Here is a 19,628-nt window from a genome sequence, read left to right as displayed (position 1 = left end):
GTTGAGTAATGGGGGGGTGTGCAGACAGACCTTCTGTGCTGCCTCCATCATTCCCACTGCATGAGCTTTATCTGGTTGTAAACATCCAATTATCACAGATACACAACCAATAAGGAACACATAGAAAATTCCTCCACCAATCAGGTGAACACATACAACCCTCCCTCCAATCAGGTGAGCACACACAATTCCCTCACCAATCAAAGGAGCCCGTACAGACCCTCCCCCCAATCAGAGAAGCACATACAGGTCCTCTCCCATGCAGGAGGAAACACACTGTATGACTGCAACCCCCATGAGAAAGAGAGAGAGACATTGCTACCCCTGATAGGGAACCACATATGTCTTCTTAAACACAGAGATCTCAAAAACACAATAATAGACTTTACATATAGAAAATATTTACACTCACAGTTACCCACAGGGAGAATGATAAAAAGCTGTCTGTGCAACACTTATGCAACATGTTTTCCCTTTTTTCCATCTACACAGAAGAATCACACAACTCGAACTGACATGCCATCTTCTGTTTGGCACAGAAAAATGAATACCCGGCAGAGAAAATGTAGAACTGCTTGATAAAAAAAACAATTGAAAGAAAATTACAGAGAAAGAGAGAGAGAGAGGAAAAAAAACTGAGATTGGCAATTATAAATGTAGACAGAAGACAGACAGAGACATGGAGAGAGAGAGAGAGAGAGAGAGGGAGAGGTGTCGGAGGGGGGCGAGAGAGCCGGCCATCACAGGGAGGACTCGTACTGCAGGAGCTCGTAGAGCAGCGGCCCGTCCCTGTACCTGATGCCCACCGCCGTGGGGGTGATGAACTGGAGGATGTTTATGGTCCTCCGCAGCCTGCGGTCCACGAAGTGCGCGTCCCACGCCGGGTAGCGCTTGCGGGGCATGTCGATCTTGATGAGCGGCCCCTCTATCCGGTAGTGGCGGCTGGAGCCCGCCGCCCGCTCCGGCGAGCGCACCTGGAACACGGGCAGGCAGGTGTCGGTGGCCTCGTCCTCGTCCGCCTGCGGGCCCTCGCCGCCTCCCATGGAGCGGCGGCTGGGCGTGGCGTGCGACGGGGCCATGGGCTCGGCCTCGGGCGGCAGCGGCATCCCCCAGAGCAGCTCGGCGCAGCACGAGCCGTCCTGGAGGCGCACGCGGGGCCCCATGGGGTGCAGCGCGCCGTAGTACAGGCCCATGAAGAAGACGCCCGAGGCGAAGCTCATGTACACGCCGCACAGCACCGGCACGGCGTACGAGTCCGTGGTGGCCGGGTCGCGGTACGCGTACCACAGGCAGGTGAGCACCGTGTTCTCCGCCAGCACCAGGAAGTAGTAGGCCACCATGCGGTAGCGCGTCCGGCCCTCCTTGACGTTGAACCAGCAGAAGATGTAGACGATGCCCACCACCATGTTGAAGAGCACCTCCTCCCACTTGGACATGCAGAAGTCGGTGCCGCCGTGCACCACCCAGAAGGCCATGGCGCACCAGTGCACCACCACGAAGATGCCGAAGTAGATGTGGAAGATGGAGGCGAACAGGGCGAAGGAGAGCACGCGCGAGGAGATGGTGAACAGGCGCCAGAAGATGTGGACGAGCGCGCCGCGGTAGCTCATGCTCTTCTTGTCGTCGCGCGAGTCGCGCAGGAGCTTGTGGTAGGACGCCAGCACCCAGGCCAAGGACATCAGTGATGCCACAGAGGACACGCCTACAGAACACACAAAAAGACATGTTAGTGAACAGGGAACATACACAACAAACAGATTGGAGATCTATTCATATTCATATACCAATTGATATAATTTAGTCATTTGTCAATTAATGGAATACCTTCACAATTCACAAAAACAAAATGGAACTGGTCTGACTTCTCATGGTGGCGCGTATCAATGTAACGTTTAACAAATTAAAGCATTACCCTATCCTCATGTTATCGTTATCATGGTCCAAACATCATGACAGCATCGTTTTATGAGTTACTTTAAGAATCTCACCTCAACTGGCAAACATTTCCTTACATTATGTCCAGCCATGCTCACAAAGAGAACATCAACGTTCTCACATGTTCTCCCATGTCCTCACATGTTCTCACATGTTCTCACATGTTCTCACAAAGAGAACATCAGCGTTCTCACATGTTCTCCCAATGCATGTCTTCAGAATGTTCTCACAACGAGGCGTGGGCGTGGACTTACACTGCAGGGTCTCGGCGCGGTTCTTCTGGATCATGATGCTGAGCTGCAGCACCAGCTGGGGGGCGCTCTCCAGGAAGGTCTCCAGCAGGCGCAGCATGTTGACGTCGGCGTACTCGTACATCATGGCCCAGTAGAAGCGCCGCCGGTGCTCCTGCTGCCGACGGCTCTGGATGCCCAGGTACATGGTGCGGATGTACCTGTGGACGGGGGAGGGGGGGGGGGGGGGGGGGAGACGAGAGGTCAGAGGTCAGGGTCATCAGGATCAAGGTCAAGGGACTGTGTGTGCGTGTGTGTGTGGGGGGGAGTGGGGGTAAAGGGAGGAAGAGAGCAGGGTTGTGTACACATGTGTGCATATGTGGGTTAAGAGTGAGAGAGGAGGGGAGTGTGTGTGTGTGTGTGAGTGTGTGTGTGTGTGTGTGTGTATGGGAACAGAGAACATTGGCACAGAACAGAAAAACCAACCAGAGAGAGACTGGAGATGTGTGCCTGAATTCAGAGTTGAACGAAAGCAGTTGGGAACAAGTTGGTGCTAAAACACAGTATAATGAGGGCCCTTCAGATAGTAGCTTGCAGACACTCTCCAGCGGTATGACAGCATAAAAAAAAACCTTAATATCCCATAAGCCCACACTCATTAAAGGTGATGACACTAGAATATGCATCATCTGATCTCAGGAGTCCTCAGATCATCGCGCACAGACAGCGGGCCTTTCCTCTGCGTCTCACCTCGCCCCTGTTCACTGGCCCCAGCTCAGCTGCAGCGCAAGTCCCAACTCCCACACCCTGACAGTCTGGCGTTCTACATGAGAACAGCGGCGTCTCCCTTAGCATCACCATGATTGCAGACACTGCAGTTAGAAAAAAGGAAATCTATATCCATCCACAAAAATGTTTCTCTTGAAAACCTGCCATTTTGCTGCACATTTCCATCTCTCTCCTCTTTCTATAACCTTAGATATATTCTACTTTCTATTCTCCGATACACTCCTACTCTAAACCAACATCCCACTCCAACCTTGCTCATTTGTGCTGTAAAACACCTCCACAATGGCATAATACATGTGCTTTGAAAACGACGTCTCCTGGTAAAGCCTTTGAAGGCCACACCTCGGGCAAGTACGAGCCCTACACGCGTGGTGTGTGTGCCGGAAGCTCGCGCCCCGTTCCCGTCCCCGTGGCGAGGAGCGGAGATGTTCCCCCTGCAGGAGGAGAGATGTTCCTCTCGGGTTCCTCCGCTCCCCAGAGCCGCACCCAGCTGCTGGAACACGCTCACGCTTGCGCACGCGCGCGGCGTAGCTGGTTGTGAGGGGAGGAATCCACCGGAGCCCATCTGCACCCCCTCCACCAGTTAAGATGGAGCGCGAGGCCCGCCTCCGGCTCGGTGGGCCAACGACAGAGGAGACGAGTGGGTCACGTCTGTGAATTATTTATGCGCTAGGAAAACGGCTCGAACAGATGGAAGTGTGAGTGTACGAGACGCACACATTATGCACTCGCCAGCACATTTGTCACGACGCACACATGCGAATGGAATGTACAGTCCCGCCAGTAATTACCACCTCACACACACACACACACATCAAGTCATCTGTGCAGAAGCCCACGCACAAAAAGGCTCCACAGACCCAATTTACACTGTTTCTTACAATAAAGCAAATAATGCAAATAAATGCTAAATGTGTATAGGGATAATTCATATTCTCTAATTCAACTCCTGAGACTAGACTTGTATCTCCTGAAACGGAATGATAAATCATACAATGTAATTGCTGGCATCAGAAACACAGCCGTTAATAAGTTGTTTACTACAAGGTACCCACATCTCATCAATAGTTAATCATTAGCACTGAGTGAGCTGATGCAATATGTACGGCCGACTGAATCACAGTTTTCTTTGTGTATATTGGAGACTGCTGTCCTTTGATAGCTGCAGTACACAAGTTACAGTTAAGACCAAGTCTTAAGACCAAGCAGAAGCACAGCACCACTATCAGAAAGGCTCCTTTTTCAGTGGTCCTGTTATAGCAAAAACACCTTTACCCACAGCTACTGTAAGAGTTAGCCAGCACCAGCTGTAGGCCTGTCAGAGACATAGCTTCAGTGTTGGCAGATAAGTCACAGCTCTGCCACACTGCAGCATCAGAGGAGCCGCTGGGAGGGAAGGCTAAGTCCCCAGCAGGAGACCTGGACTTCTTATCTTAATGAGAACAAGAAAGGAGCCCTTAATCAGCCGGTTCACACCGGGTTTTCAATCTCGGAGCCTTTGTGCCCCTACAGGGTGGCAAAATCTCCCGTTCAGGAGAGATTATGGTGCAACAGGAGCAGTGGCAAGTGTATGTAACACGTCAACATTTGTAGCCATTGGCTGCATGGACTACACTGCTATAGAATGGCAGAACCTGTAGCATTTAGAGAGCAAGACCAAGAAAGGAGCAGAAGTCAACTACAAAAAAATAATTTCATTTATGTAGTATAATTCTTTTGATGATGATTCTTGATGATAGTAGAAAAACAGATGAGCCCTTTGTGACTCAACTGTACTACACATACCAGGCTGGAGGTGGCAGAAGGCCCGTTCCTGACAGTCCAAGAGGAGAAGTTGAGTAACAGGACATCTGATGAAGAGGAGGGCTGCAGTGACAGCCACGAGGCTGACGAAGAACAAGAAGACTGTGAGGCGTGCTAGCAAATGAGGTGGGAGGTAATCGAGAACAGCATGGCCACTGTCGCTCGCCTCCACGGTCGGTTCCCACTCTCGGTTCCCACTCTCGTCTGACCACCTTTCCAGTCTAGCGGATTTAGCAGGCCCACTCGGACACCGGAGTTTTTACAACGCCATGCTGTCTCTACGATGACTTACAGACACGTTTTCCATTCACGGCCTACTGCTAAGGACATGACACAGACATGAAGGACATCTGTGTGTCACTCTCAGCCTTAACTCCTACTAAACATTTGCCATGGCCTCTCCCCCCCCCCCCCCATCACAAACAGGCGCCGCAAGCTTCCCTACATTCCACACACGAGCGACTGCGATGAGTAAGACATTTTTCCATGTCATTCCAGCTAGGAACAAAGCCTGAAGCTCCGCAAGACACCCTGTCACCGTCCGATAAGAATCACAGCTACATTTCTTCACAGCAGGGTAGGAGATGCAGGTTCTGGGCAACTGATAAAACGGTGATTGTTGTTGTGTTAGTGTTAGATTTGATCAAGGTTCAAACATTCTAATTACACTGAATACTCCTGCATAATATCCCTGAGTTATATGCAAGGTAGGTTTATTTCAAAACCTTGCACGGTATTCAAAACCATACACAAATGGATGTGAGATCCACGTGAGATTTTCAAATAACTGCTGCCTGTGCTGGCTAGAATCTGATAAAATGCTTTGTAAATCAGTATAAAAAGACCAGATAAAAACAGGAGCAGTCATCTAAATAAAAAGGATGAATTGCACTGTGGAACTATAACCAGAATGTGGATACTAAGGAACTTAAAACAGCCCATTGAGAGCCATTGAATAAAGAGACACATCCCTTCTGTGTCTCATCTGCTCCATACCAAAAGTGCACCTGCACCATCTTGGACTACCATTTCTTTTCAATTTCAACTGCCTTGACATCAGAAAAAAAGAACATGGTGACACTTGCAGATAGGTGACAACGTATGTATTGTATGTCCATTATGCACCTGCAACAGGCATTCCTGTGTCTCATATCTATTTAATTAGCGATTAATTATTGAGAGTGACTGAGCAATCACAATTTTTCTCAACAATTACAGGCAAGTGAGTGCACAATTAGCCGGTGATACAATGGCACTATTCTCCAGCTACGGGAAAAAAAAAAAGAAAAAAAAACAGTAAATAATTTAATCACTTTGATTAATGCTGCCGGCACATTCAAATGGGACGGAGCCCACCCTTTTCATTTTGTCGCCATAACTGGCATAATTTCATCATCCATCAAATGGGGAAGTGCATTGGACGTGTTTCCCCTGTACCGTTTGATGGCGAATGCAAACGCCTCCCACGGGCGCCAGTGCCATCAAAGGCGGCGAGGCCTCGTTTGCATAATGCTGCTGACAGTTCAATATTTGTCAAGAAATGAGCCGAGTGCCAAAGAGAAAAGCCACAAAAGCCCCTCTACACCAGGATGATGGACACCGGCGTGAGCGTGCACACATCTCCCGACTCGGCCCCAGCAGGCAAGTGATAGACACACACTCACTCGCGTATGCACACTTAACAGTCATATGATGGACAGGCACAGGTGCACACACACACACACACACACACAACACACACACACACACACACAGACACACAGACACACACAACACACACACACACAGACGCACAGACACGCATACACTCAGATGATAAATAGGGAAACTAATAAATTAAAGATAGGGTCATTCATAATAGTTAGAGAGGGAATGCGGTAGGAAGAGTGACAAGTCAATGGTGTACTGTAGTGTGGTGTCAGTGTGTGTGTGTGTGTGGGGGGGGGGGGGGGTGAGAGAGAGAGAGTGAGAGAGAGAGCGAGGGAAGAAGGAAGAAAGAGAGAGAAAAATGTGAAAAGTAATCCGAATGAGACTTGAAGACTACAGGGGGCTAGTGAGAGGCAGAGGAGAGATAGCAAAAGGGGGGAAGAGAGAGATACAGACAGAGAGAGGGAGAGAGAGACAGAGACCCAAGAGATAAACAAATCTCAGAGCACACAATGCAATTTTCTGGCTCCATGCCTCTGGCTGCCCTGTCCTCTCACAGTTTTTCTATCGCTCCCTCCCTTTCCCCTCCTCCTTCTCCTCCTCCTCCTCCACCAGCTTCCACTCCCTCACTCCCCCTCTCTCTTTCTCCCTTTTCCTCTTCGCCTTCACCACAGGCTTCCGTTGTGCTCTTTTCCTCTCCTTCATCGGCGTATAAGCGCCTTCATTCGGCTCCCATCGCTCCTCTCCCACCGAATCTATCCATCTTAATCATCCCTTCACCGCCTCCTCCACGCTGAGCAGCGTGTAGTCCAATCAAAGGAGGAGGTGGAGGGGGAGGTGCAGGAGGAGGAGTCTGTACGCCTGTGCCTATGTGTGTTTAACCACACACACACAAACACACCATACCAAACACACACACACACACACACACACACACACACACACACGACTCAAGGGAGGACAGCCTGGTGTTCACCAGTAGTGATGCTTCTTTCAAACCACTGTGGGTTGGCCACAGCAAGATATGCTGAATTCTAATCCCCCCCCCCAAAAAAAAGCACACGCACAACCTGCCTTCCCCATTTATTTGGATGCTAACTTTGGTCTAAATATTATCCAAAAGCTTCAGCATCTCCTCCCATCTCTTTCCCCCCTTTTTCATGGTGTCTGCCTCTCCTTTTGTAAATCAAAGCCAATGATGTGTGAAATCAATCAGAGTGCTTGCAGATTCCTCCACCCCGGCCGAGGGTGGAGGAGTTGCTGGTGGATGATGACGTGCCTCTGGCCAACACCGACCGTGTGTCCTATAGGGCCTGTGGCTACAGAGCTGCTCTCAGAAGTCCCCAGTACCGCCCAACAACCTGGACACAGATGTCAGCGTTAACCATAAGAGAGGAGAAGAGAAACTCAGTCTGCCGCAAGACAAACCATGGGTTGTTATTATTCCAGCATACACATTCAGTCATTTCAAATTTAAAAGCAGGCTAACAGTCTCTTGTCTGTCTCAAAGGCTGCTCAAAGAATCAATTTTGTAGACTTGGAAATGAGCTCGAAATGTGCTCCCCACACAACCTAAAAGAACTTGAAACGTGCCCCCGGACCGACTTACAGCTTTGCTTGTCAATGATGAATGCTGATGTGACTACTTGTCTTCTGTGTGCTAACCGTGAATTTTACTTCTCGTTTGACTCATTTATTGTACGCAGCTGTGTTCCAGGGTTAAAGAAAAATAAGTGATTCATCTGTAGCTTTGTGAAATGGACCTTGGTGGTGAATTCATCTCCTGGAATAACTGCAATCCCTTCGGAGGAGATCGAATATCTACATTGCTGAGGTGGCCGCGGACTGAGAACTTGAAAAGCTGACGGCTGGAAAAGGCTGAAGGGGGAAAAAGATACTGCCAGACTGCCAACAGTCTCGTTTGACTGTTCTGTCTATGATCAGTTCATTCTCTCTCTTCCATTTCCCTCCCGTTTGTTCTTTTTTCTCTCACAATCCCTCTCTTTTCTTTTTCAGGCCCAGAAGACATCCACCATTTTCTGGCTATGTAGCGGAACCTGACTCTGCTCATGAATCACAGAAAGCCACGTTTGTGTTTGTGTGTGTGTGTGTGTGTGTGTGTGTGTGTGTGTGTGTGTGTGTGTGTGTGTGTGTGTGTGTGTGTGTGTGTCATCCAAGTGCATCTGAGAGCATCTCCAGACCACTGAAAGCACAGCGTGTCTGGCTTGGCTAATGCACTGGTGTTGTCCCCCTTGCGCTTTGCTTGACCGCTGCGAGGCGGTGAGGGAGATCGCTCCATCTCAGGGACAAGTCAAGGAGAATCGGAGGTGAAGAGAGACGAACGCACGCGAGAGACTGTCGCGCCCCCGCCGTCTTTTCAGCAGCCTCGAGCTCGGAGCACCTCCATCAATGAGGTGCCCTTGGGTCTGCTATAGGTCTCTTACTCGATCTCTGGAAGCTAAACACTCCCATTCAGAAAAATAACAGACAGAATAGACAGTCGGTGAGCATCAACGATGCTAACGGTTAGGTTGCAGTTGTGTGCTGCTTCTGCGAGGGCTCGACTACAGCAGAAACAGAGAAAATATATATCAGAATAATCATTTGATGGCAATAATCACATTAGCACAGAAAGTCACCTCGCCCATTCTGTGGATTTTTTTTTTTATCAGTGGGAAAGAAATCCTGAGGGAACATGATGGAGGGAGAGAGAGAAAAAGGGAAGGAGAGCGAGAGCGCTTTAAGCAAGAAATGAATTAATTTCCATTCACAGAGAAACCCCTCTGCCAGTCTTCCTTCTGTGGAGATCAGCTTGGCGTCTCTCCCACGCGACTTCCCCTGCTCTCTCTCTCTCTCTTTCTCTCTCTCTCTCACTCCATCATCTCTTCCTCTCTCTGTCTCTCTCTCACTCTATCATCTCTTCCTCTTACTCTTCCAAAATGCTCGGAGGTTCCCCCAGGCACAAATCCAGTCCTAGTCACTCTAGCCAAACATGAAAAAATCATTAGGTGTGTGTGCCTGTGTGCATGTGTGCGTTAACAAGATACAAAAAGACAGTGAGAGTGTGTGTGTGTGTGCGCGCGTGGTATACTCATGTGTATTGGGACAGATGAAATGGTGCACTTATAGCAAAGTGCAAAATATCACGCTGCTCTCTGTACCACAAAAGCATGTTTTTGTGGAACACCATCAAACAGGCGCGAGGCCCACATGGGGAGGAGGTGGGCGATTGAGCCATTTCATGGCTGGCCTGTCAGCTCAGATCGGCTCTGCTGACTTCAGCACTCCTCCAGCAGTCCTCCGACACCGCGGCCAGACCTAGGGGCTCCATCTCGCCTGTCTGAGCGCGCTGCTCATTTTTCCTTGTCAATGCCCCATTTCCCTCCACACACACACACACATATACACACACACACACACACCTTTCCTACACACACATACACACACATTTCCTATACACATACTCTTCAGGCTACTAACATGCAGGCTGGCTCATATACAGGCTCTGATGTGCTACTATAAATGTTCATATGCATTCAACTGACACATACAGCCTGTCATACTGCTATAAGTAACGCATATACACACACACTAGCACACACACACAAACACACACATTTATCTTCGATGCGTGCACCAAATTGTCTAATTGATTTAACTGAATTTCACAGACTGTTATTCTGTGATTGGCTCCTCACCATAGACTTTCCTCCGTGTAACTCTCCACCAGGGATCAATAAGCTATCAGCCAATCTGTCAATCGGCGAATTAATTGAAAGGTCATATACCAAAAATCCGCCTCGCACAAGGGAGCCCCCTCGCGTAATGAGGATTTCCTGTCACTTCAGTTGCTTGGCACCTGCGATAAGCATAAGGGAAGTAGAGACGGGTATAAGCCGGGATCAGGCGCTGAGCTGTTTGCCAGGACTGACAGAACACAGCCTCCCTTATGGCTGGAAACAGGGGGAATCAGCATCACCTGTCGTCTGTCAAAGGAGGCTGTTTGGATGCGGTACAAAGCAAGGCACGAGTCGCGTTAATAATGTCTGGCAAATGATTACAGATGCCACCTAATGAGTAATACTTCGTAATGCATGACTGATGAGGTCTCACTCTACAAACGATTCAGAGCACACAGAAACAGATGTCATTTCAGAGAGAGATTCACTTAAATTATGCATAATGATCAACGGGCTCAACTACAACCACTATTTTGAGAACAGCTACAGTACATAGACAAACTGTTGATATCTTACAGTCTGGCTAACAATGGGACATCTACAGCGCATATCATCTCTGTAAATAATATTTCCAATCTCATTACCATTTTGAGCATAAAACCTAAACACCTCTTTTGCTGGATGAATTCGCCTACACATGCCAATGCCGAGCTGGGTTCATCTGAGGTAAAAATGACAATGTTAAGATTTTGTTCCTCTTCGTTGAAAACATGTGCAGGGAAAGATAGCGGGGTCTTACCCCGACATCAAAGACATGCACATAACCTAGCTTAGTGCAATGGCAACCTCTCACAGCTTCAGAGAGGGTATTCCTCTCTCTGGCACTCAAGGCAGTTCTACTCCATTACACGTGATATCTAACAGGTGGCTGGTGATGTATGATTGATGAAAGATGACTACTGACTGTGTGAGTGGTCCCGCTGTTACACTTGACGGATACATTGTTGATTTTATGGCTGGCATATTTATTCACAAACAGTCTTTGGTATCTTACAAGTGCCTAAAACACCTGATGAGGAAGGTGTAAGACGTGAGGTAATTCAACACCAATGCACACACCATCTACCATTATTTGACCGCATCACAAGTGTAAACAGACAACGTAAACAAAACTAGACCCGAATGACAGCTGACAGGGGGCCTGAACACTTTCTTCAAAGAGGCTAGAACCTATGCCTATGAGAGAAAGACAGTAATGACAAGTGTGTGTGTGTGTGTGTGTGTGTGTGTGTGTGTGTGTGTATTTATGAGAATGTACCACACTCACCAGGCACTCACACCGCACGCATCTGTTACTCAAAATAAAAACCTAAGCGTGATAGTTGACCTTGATCTATTTCTGTTATATAAAGAATGAGAATGAGAATGTTTACTACTGTGTAAAATAGACCGCATTATGAGTTTATTTTGTCTGACTGTTCATTCCTCTAGCGGGCCACTTACTCTGGCAGCATCCTCCTTTAGTAGTTCTGCAGGTTCCACTACAATCACGGTGCGTAGTGTTTTGCTTACGTACAGTAGCACACAGATGCTGAGTCTCTACTTCTATCCGTGAGTTTGGCTGTCAGCAGGGGTCTTCACACACCTCTAGACTGCCTACAGCACTGAAGCAGTTAGGCTGTGTTTCAGGGTTTCAAATAAGACATAAGAGATTGAGCCGACAGCTCCCATTTTTAAATGTGCTGTAGGTTATTGCATTTCTCTGGAAAAAGACATGGACACTGACACAACCTAAAATATTTCTTTTTACTTTATATAAGGACTAAGGTTAATCTAGCCAATACATAGGACAGTTACTGTAGGTCTTTGGAACAAATTAGGGGAAAGACATTGATGTAAATTGTAATATGTGAATGTGCTTTTCTAACCATTTTCCCTAAGAAGTACAGCAAACACATCTTTCTTGGAAATTAATGTTTTAAATGTAGTTGTTAACTCAATCCCTGGGGAAATACACGTCCATGTGATTTAACACTGACTCCATCAGCTCCAGCTTGTGTTGAAGAGCACTAACTGTTACTCCTGTCTTCTGTCTGTCATCATATTAAGCTCATCATATGCCAGATAAGCACTTGTGATTGGTTCTTGGGCTTTTGGTGATTCAGAAATGAGCTTCAATGGTTAGGTCTCCAGACGAACCTGCAACGGAAGTTCATATTTGCTAGCAGTTCCGTCCGGGTTTTCCTTTAGTTCGGTTTAACTCAGCAAACTCAATTGCCAAAGTTTTCATTCCGAAAACTCAAGCTATTTCTGCTTAACTGAAATGGCAGATTCACTGCGACTCTCCTCCTAGATATCTGGCCTCCTGCAGAGTCTGGCTGCAACTTTAATTTAGGAGCCCCCAAATCTACTTATTAAGCCCTTCAGGAGTAGCATCGGAGTATTAAAGCCAGGTGCCTTTGCAAGGAGCTGAAACTGAAATGTGCAGAATGGTGTGGCTGATAGACCAAGAGCTCTGCACTTCTGCATCAAAGCATTCCTAGAACTTATGTAATGGTACATTTGACAATTTTCAAAAAACACATGAGAATAGTCTTCCCTCAGCAACTTAGTCATGGAGTCAATTGCTGGTACTTTCTCATTAGTCTTTTTATATAGCTTCTTTGAATGGGCATTTTGTTGATTGAAATCATGTTAGTGAATTTGCATTTCTCATTGTTAAGTTATTGGATTTTCAGCTTTTTCTTTAGCACTTCATCATTCTTCGTTTCCAATGACAATATTTCCATTTTTCTACAGTACTACTCCATAGGGTTATAATGTCAAACGGACAGCTGTGAAAAAGACGCTTTAACACCTCCAACGTCTGAACGTACCCTACTGTAGCTCTGTCACTGTGCAGTGTCTATGTGAGTCAGAGTACCGGTAGTATTTTCATGTCAGTTAGGTGATGTCTTTTTGCATCTTGTTCCGCTTTACTGCAATGTTCTCCATGTGTTTCTGTATATCTATATAATCCTCTTCACCTTGCATGCTTAGTCGCTTCTTGACTCTCTGAATGTGTTCCCAGCATCTTATTACTTTTTTAGGCCCCATAGTTTCTTCTTTTGAGGTTTATTGAGGACTGTCAATGTTCTCCTTCTCCTTCAGCTTGAAGTCATACTCTACTTCATCTTCTACCATCAGCCAGGTCTTCCTGTGTCTCTCAACTTGACTCTTGTGTATACAAGATTATGACTTAATCGACCTGTATTCTCAAGTATCTTTCACTGAATTATGTTTTATTTGTATGTTACATGAATTTCTTATGTACAATTATGCTAATTTCTTTTATGGCAGTTATGTTGTATTTAGTAGCTATATAACCTTTAATGTGTGTAGTTGTAGACTGCATAATATTCCTCGTTTTACAAACCCCGTGAACCCCAACCTTGAGAGGTGCTGTGTTAGCGCGCTCGCCCACTCGCTCAGTCTAGACACAGTCACACAGCATTAGCAACTCCTGGTTCTGAGGCCGACTGCGGTTGACGGGGAACCGCGCTGCAACTCGCATAGAGAGGAAATCTTTAGGGATCGCTCACAGTTTCCTTCCAAAGCCTTCCCTGGGAAACGCTATCAAAGAGGATCTCCCTGCCACGCTGACAAGAGTAAGCACACACACACATACACACACACTTTTCTTCATCGTGGGAAGAAAATATGTCTTTTTTTCTTTGAGGATGTGAAAACGATATGTACACATGTAGGAGAGAATGTTTGATGAGCTGAATACTGAGCCCCTATTAAGGCACAGTGGGTTTAGCCGTTCTCACATCAAGTGGGAGGATGTCCGTGGAGATGAAACGCCCTGTGAAGCTGGCAGTATGGAGGACTCCTGAGCTGCAGGAATCTATACATGGTTAAAGATTAACCGTGGCTGTGCAAATAACCTAAAAATATCTTAAGTTCATCAATAAGAACACGCATGATAATGCCTATCGATCGGGATCAAGTTACACCATCTGCCTTAAGACACTGACTCTGAACCGCTGAACGCTGAACCCAGAGCTAACTGTGGCTGGCCAATTATTTAGAGGTGCAAATGTATTTGACCAGATGCCCAGCACATTGGTTGATTACATGTCATTTTGTTCATCTAAATTGTTAATGCTACTCCTACACGTCGCACTGATTTAGTAGCAGGGTTGCTCAATGCTCACTGTGATAGTCAGTCCCAAGATGCAGCCTCCACCACAGAGCCACCAGGAGAGAAAGGAAGGGAGAGATACGGAGAGAGAAAAGTAGGGAAGCCATGATGGAGTGACTGGAAGGAGGGGGAACATGAAACGAGTAAAGCAACAGACTTCGGGAAGAGTAGTAAAGGTTTGGAGAGGGGGAAAGCAGGCCACGACGGGGATGGAGAAAGTGTGTGTGTGTGTGTGTGTTGGGGGAGGGGAGGCACTTACAAGCTACTCGCTCCAGAATGTTAGCCACTCAGCTCTCAGCTTGAGCAGTGTTTCGCCATCAGGCAACTAAAGCAGAACAAACAGAAAGTAATGGGGGAATGACATAAAAATGGAGTGGGAAAAAAGCAACAAATAAAAAACAATAATTAAAATGATGAGGTAAACACAGATCTCTGGGTGGTATAGGGGATTAGAGGGAATAATTATGCCAATGAACATAATAAAACATATTGACAAAGACAACAACAATAATAAATGTACAATTTGAATAATAATATATATTATTTACTTTAAAATCTGCATTATCAATCTTTCATTCAGGACAGTGAATACATGAAGACACACACACACACACACACACACACACACACACACACACACACACACACACACACACACAACTATAAAGCAGAGGAAGCTGAGAAGGTTGGGTCCAGCTGAGTGAGTCACATGACCACTCCCCATATGAAACAGGGTGGCCACTCACCACGTTCCAGAAAATGTGAAGGTCGTTTTAAACTGGGACTACGAGCAGATCACAGGCATCATACAGAACAAGAAAGAACTGGCACAGCGAGAGCAGAGATCAAAACAAGCGCCTTCTCCTTGCCTAAATGAATGGCTCTTCTGCATATTGATGAGACACAGGCTCGGAGTCAATAGCATTTCAAACCGAGTTAACTGACCACTACTTCACACAATTAATGGATGGATTTTCAATTTATGTCCTAAATTGACCAAAATGAAACACAGCTGAACCCAGCAGAAAATACACACGAATACACATGAAACATGGCGATAAAAAATAGAAAATAGAAAACAGAATCAAAACCAGAATCCAGAGAAAATAATTCATAGGGTTCAATATCAATTGAACAGGCCTTGTAAGAAATACATTATATACCCTAGCCAATGTAATAGTACGCAAAAACAGCCTCAGGAAGCCGTAACCTAAACAGAACACCTGAAGTCATGCTCCGTATAATAACAGGAGGGCTGGAGGAGGGTCCTAGCAGTCATGCTGAAGGGGGGGAGCACTTCGCCTTTTCCTCCCCCATGTCATCCTGCACAAGCTCAGCACAAGGTAAAAATAGACCTAGAAAGGAAGGCAGAAACACTAACTATGAGTAAAATGTGTGTGTGTGTGTGTGTGTGTGTGTGTGTGTGTGTGTGTGTGTGTGTGTGTGTGTGTGTGAGTGTGTGTGTCTGCATAGATGGGGAGGAGTAAATCAGTGAGAGGAAATGTGTGTGTTTGTGTGTGTGTGTGTGTGTGTGTGTGTGTGTGTGTGTGTGTGTGTGTGTGTGTCACAGGGTTGTGTGCATATGTGTGCATGGGGTAAGAGCGAAAGAGGAGGGGTGTGTGTGTGTGTGTGTGTGTGTGTGTGTGTGTGTGAGGGTACGAGAGGAAGATAGCAGGGTTGTGTGCACATGTGTGAGTGTGTGTGTGTGAGTGTGTGTGTATGTATGGGCACCAATAACTGTTCAGCGCTCTGTGAAAATGTCAATTACGTGGCCAAAGCCATGCTGGGGAGTAGAGGCTTCCACATGAGCGCTCACATGCGTGCAAGAAAAGGCCACCAGAGAAGAAACACATGACTGTCACACACACACACACACACACACACACACACACACACACACACACATACTACTATGAAACATGCTAACGCACCCCAGCTCTAACATGACCTTTTTTATCCACCCCTATTCAGATACATCTCATGCATAACAGCACTCTTACACACACACACACACACACACACACACACACACGCACACGCACACGCACACGCACACGCACACACACGCTCTAAGTCAACATCTTGCACAGAACACACACACACATGCATACACACACACACACATACACATACACACCCACACCCACACAGTAACATATGTAAAATGTCTCCATCTCTAGCTTTGCAGAACTGGTCGTGCTGTGGAATAAAATAATATTCTGAAAAGCAGTCTGCTTCCCCGTCTGCTTGCATGATGTTTAGCCTCGAGCGGAACATAAATACCTAAACTTGTTATATGCCAATCATTTGAATATCTAGCCTATTTTTGGTACACACTAACTCTGATGTTTACTGGATATCAGCAATAGATGTAAGAGAAACACTCCTATGCACAAGCATGTTTATGCGTGAGTGTACACTGGTAACAGTGCTTGCTTAACATGACAACACTAACCCCAGTGACCTGGTAACCATGTGGTGTGGAGGCCAAAGTGCACTTGAACCATTCACTCATGCAGGGCAAACAGATTCAGCATTACTCGAGCAGAAATAAATGAAGACAGCTGATGTCAGGCATGGCGTGTGTCTCATTCACACACACACACACACACACACAGATACACACACACACACACACATGAGCCCTCGTGCGCACACACACACACACATTCGCACACACATATCTCTAGAGAGACAGCATAGAAGTGCTGGCATTAAAAATACATCAGAACACATTGAGATCAGACACTCCCGCTCGCTGGAAAGCCTACCTTACACGGCATCTACACTTTCTCCTGAGTGCATTCCTCACCGCTTATTAGAATAACTAACAGAGACAGCAAACAGCACGTACGGTCAAATCAACAGCAGTTTGACTGCCTGCACACACACCACACACTGAACTACAACTTCACTGTTTTTTTCTAATGTGTAATACAGTTGCATTTATTGTTATTTATTTATTTATTTATTTATTTATTTATTGCTATTCTCTGAATTATTCTTGTTCCTGCTTTTTGTTGGCATTTTAATTTTATCACCACAAAATTGCTTTACAAGGGTAAAAGATTCTGTATACATAAAGTTATGGCCATTCACAGAAACAATACAATATCTGCGGTATTGTACGCAACTGAAGTATGCCCAATGTGCACAAGTAAAGGGCACTTCACAACATACGTAACGCTGGCGGCGTGTCTTAGGGTTGTGTGAGGGCGGCCTGCAGTGCTTTAGGGCACAGCTCCAGCAGCTCCAGCAGCTCCAGCAGCCAGGGCCCTGAAGGCCAGAGGCAGCAACACCAAAGAGCAACATGAAGAGACGCCAGTAGCAGCAGCCGCTCACTGACGCCAGCGCTGACAGGCAACGCTGAGAGAGCCACAAACAGACAGGAAGGAGTGGAGTGAGACTAAAGAGCCTCTGATGTGACAACTGCCACTGGAGAGAAAGAGAGAGGGACAGGGATGGATAGATAGATAGACAGATAGATAGATAGATAGATAGACAGAAAGACAGAAAGACAGACAGACAGACAGACAGACAGATCGATCGATCGATCGATCGATCGATAGATAGATAGATAGATAAATAGATAGATAGATAGATAGATAGATAGATAGATAAATAGACACAGAGACAGAGAGAGAACGAAAGACGGAGAGAGAAGCAGAGCATCAGAGGGTAGTTGAGGCGGCTCAGATAAGACCTGGCACCACTTACCCCTCTCTCTACAGCCAGTGGGGGAGCAGAGGGCATGCTGGGAGTCTGCCACTTTCAGCCTCCACCTGGGTCAGTACATCCTCCTCTCACACACAGTCATGAATATGAATGCCAAAATACACACACACACTCAAACACATTCACACACACACACACACACACACATTACAAAAACAAACACATCCACATATGCCATGACTATGTAGTCACAGATATCCATAAAAACATATGCCCTACTATGCGCACGCACGCGCGCACACACACACACACACACACACACACACACACACACACACACACACACACACACACACACACACACACATCTCATCCAGCACTCTACAAAACACACACGTACACTTCAAATATAGCAGGCTTTAATCGGCATTTTGCATGTGCTCCTGACTCACCCACCTCAGGCAGCAGGTTTCTTATGGAGAGGCGCATATTAGCAGCTCGGCTCCCTTCTGACTGCCTGCTAATTACACCGTTTACACCGCTTCTGCAAGTCAGTCAGTGCTCAGTTGCAAACCACAGGCAAGCCAGCTTGTCAGCCTTGCTCTTCATATGAAAACATCAAAATATTTACCGTATCAAACACAATATATCAGACTAATTACTTTTAAATACATCAGGAATAGTGTGCTCACCGTGTGGGAAAGAGTTCTTAATATAAGCTTAGGCACAACCTCTTCAATAGAGATTGAGGTGTGTAAACATTGTACAAATGGCATGTGTGTACCCTTGTTTTTAGGTTTAGGCAACAATTAACATTAAGCTTTCTTCAAAAATAGAGAGAATACAGCTAAAGGCACTGATGAAATAGTATTTTAGATGTATGATAACATGTAGCCTACATTATCCATTCATTTTCATGCAAGCTGAACTGATGCATATTCCCTGCAGATTCATTCCCTGCATCTCTTACAGGTGTCGTGTTTCAGATATCTCGTAGGAGGCCTCGGTCTGCCAGTGAGGGCTCGCACACGCTCCGTACAGCTCCCACGATGCCGTGGGGGGGAGGGGCAACCCGCGCCTGCATTCCAGGTGGAACATCTGGTTACTATAGAAACACCAGACCATCGGCACAGCTGTGGAGCTACCCATAGCCAGCGCCTGTAGCGCTGAAACAAAAGGCAGGGAGAGAGCATCCCACCTCGCGGCCGCAACCCTGACCAGCTGAGGGGTCAATGTGGAGAACTAGGACAACTCTGCCATATGTCAGAGTCAAACAGAGGCAGGCATTTCACGGTCCTCTGTGTGTGTGTGTGTATGTGTGTGTGTGTGTGTGTGTGTGTGTAATTACACATCGGTCCACAGGCAAAATAGTACTTGAATGAGTTCCACGCGAGCAGCTGCAATCGCATTGTTTCCAGACACCCTCTGTTGGCTAGCCGCGCTACAGCGGTCTCCAGAAGCCGAGAGTCTGATCGCCCTCCGTAAGCTCTGCAGAGACGGCGGGCAGCGTCCGGGCTCAAAGGCTCCGGTGAAGGGGACGGACCCTGGACGTGGGCCCGCGCCGCTGGACGGCTCAGTGTGCCCGCCGAGGGGACACGCGGCGACAATGTTCTCTTCTTCTTCCACGGGCCTAAAAGTCTCACCATGTCCAAACGAAACGGAACGAGGCGAAAAAAAAGCGAG

The 19,628-nt window shown here is 46.9% G+C and overlaps 1 protein-coding gene across 1 annotated transcript in view; it reads right to left on the bottom strand.

The window, feature by feature from the left end:
- Nucleotides 1-562: 562 nt before the first annotated feature.
- The window catches only part of xkr6a (XK, Kell blood group complex subunit-related family, member 6a), a 28,696-nt gene continuing 9,630 nt past the window's right edge, over nt 563-19,628 (bottom strand). Inside the window, exons 2-3 of the mRNA XM_062523207.1 lie at nt 2,190-2,386; nt 563-1,702 (exon numbers count right to left, since the gene is read on the bottom strand). Coding sequence (XP_062379191.1) covers nt 741-1,702; nt 2,190-2,386 — 1,159 coding nt within the window. The 3' untranslated portion in view covers nt 563-740. The remainder of the gene's footprint in view (nt 1,703-2,189; nt 2,387-19,628) is intronic.

This window comes from Sardina pilchardus, chromosome 20, assembly GCF_963854185.1.
Source record: "Sardina pilchardus chromosome 20, fSarPil1.1, whole genome shotgun sequence".
In the NCBI taxonomy this organism is placed as follows: domain Eukaryota; kingdom Metazoa; phylum Chordata; class Actinopteri; order Clupeiformes; family Clupeidae; genus Sardina; species Sardina pilchardus.
Note: the sequence above shows the minus strand (reverse complement) of the source record. Positions and strands in the feature narration are given on the sequence as shown.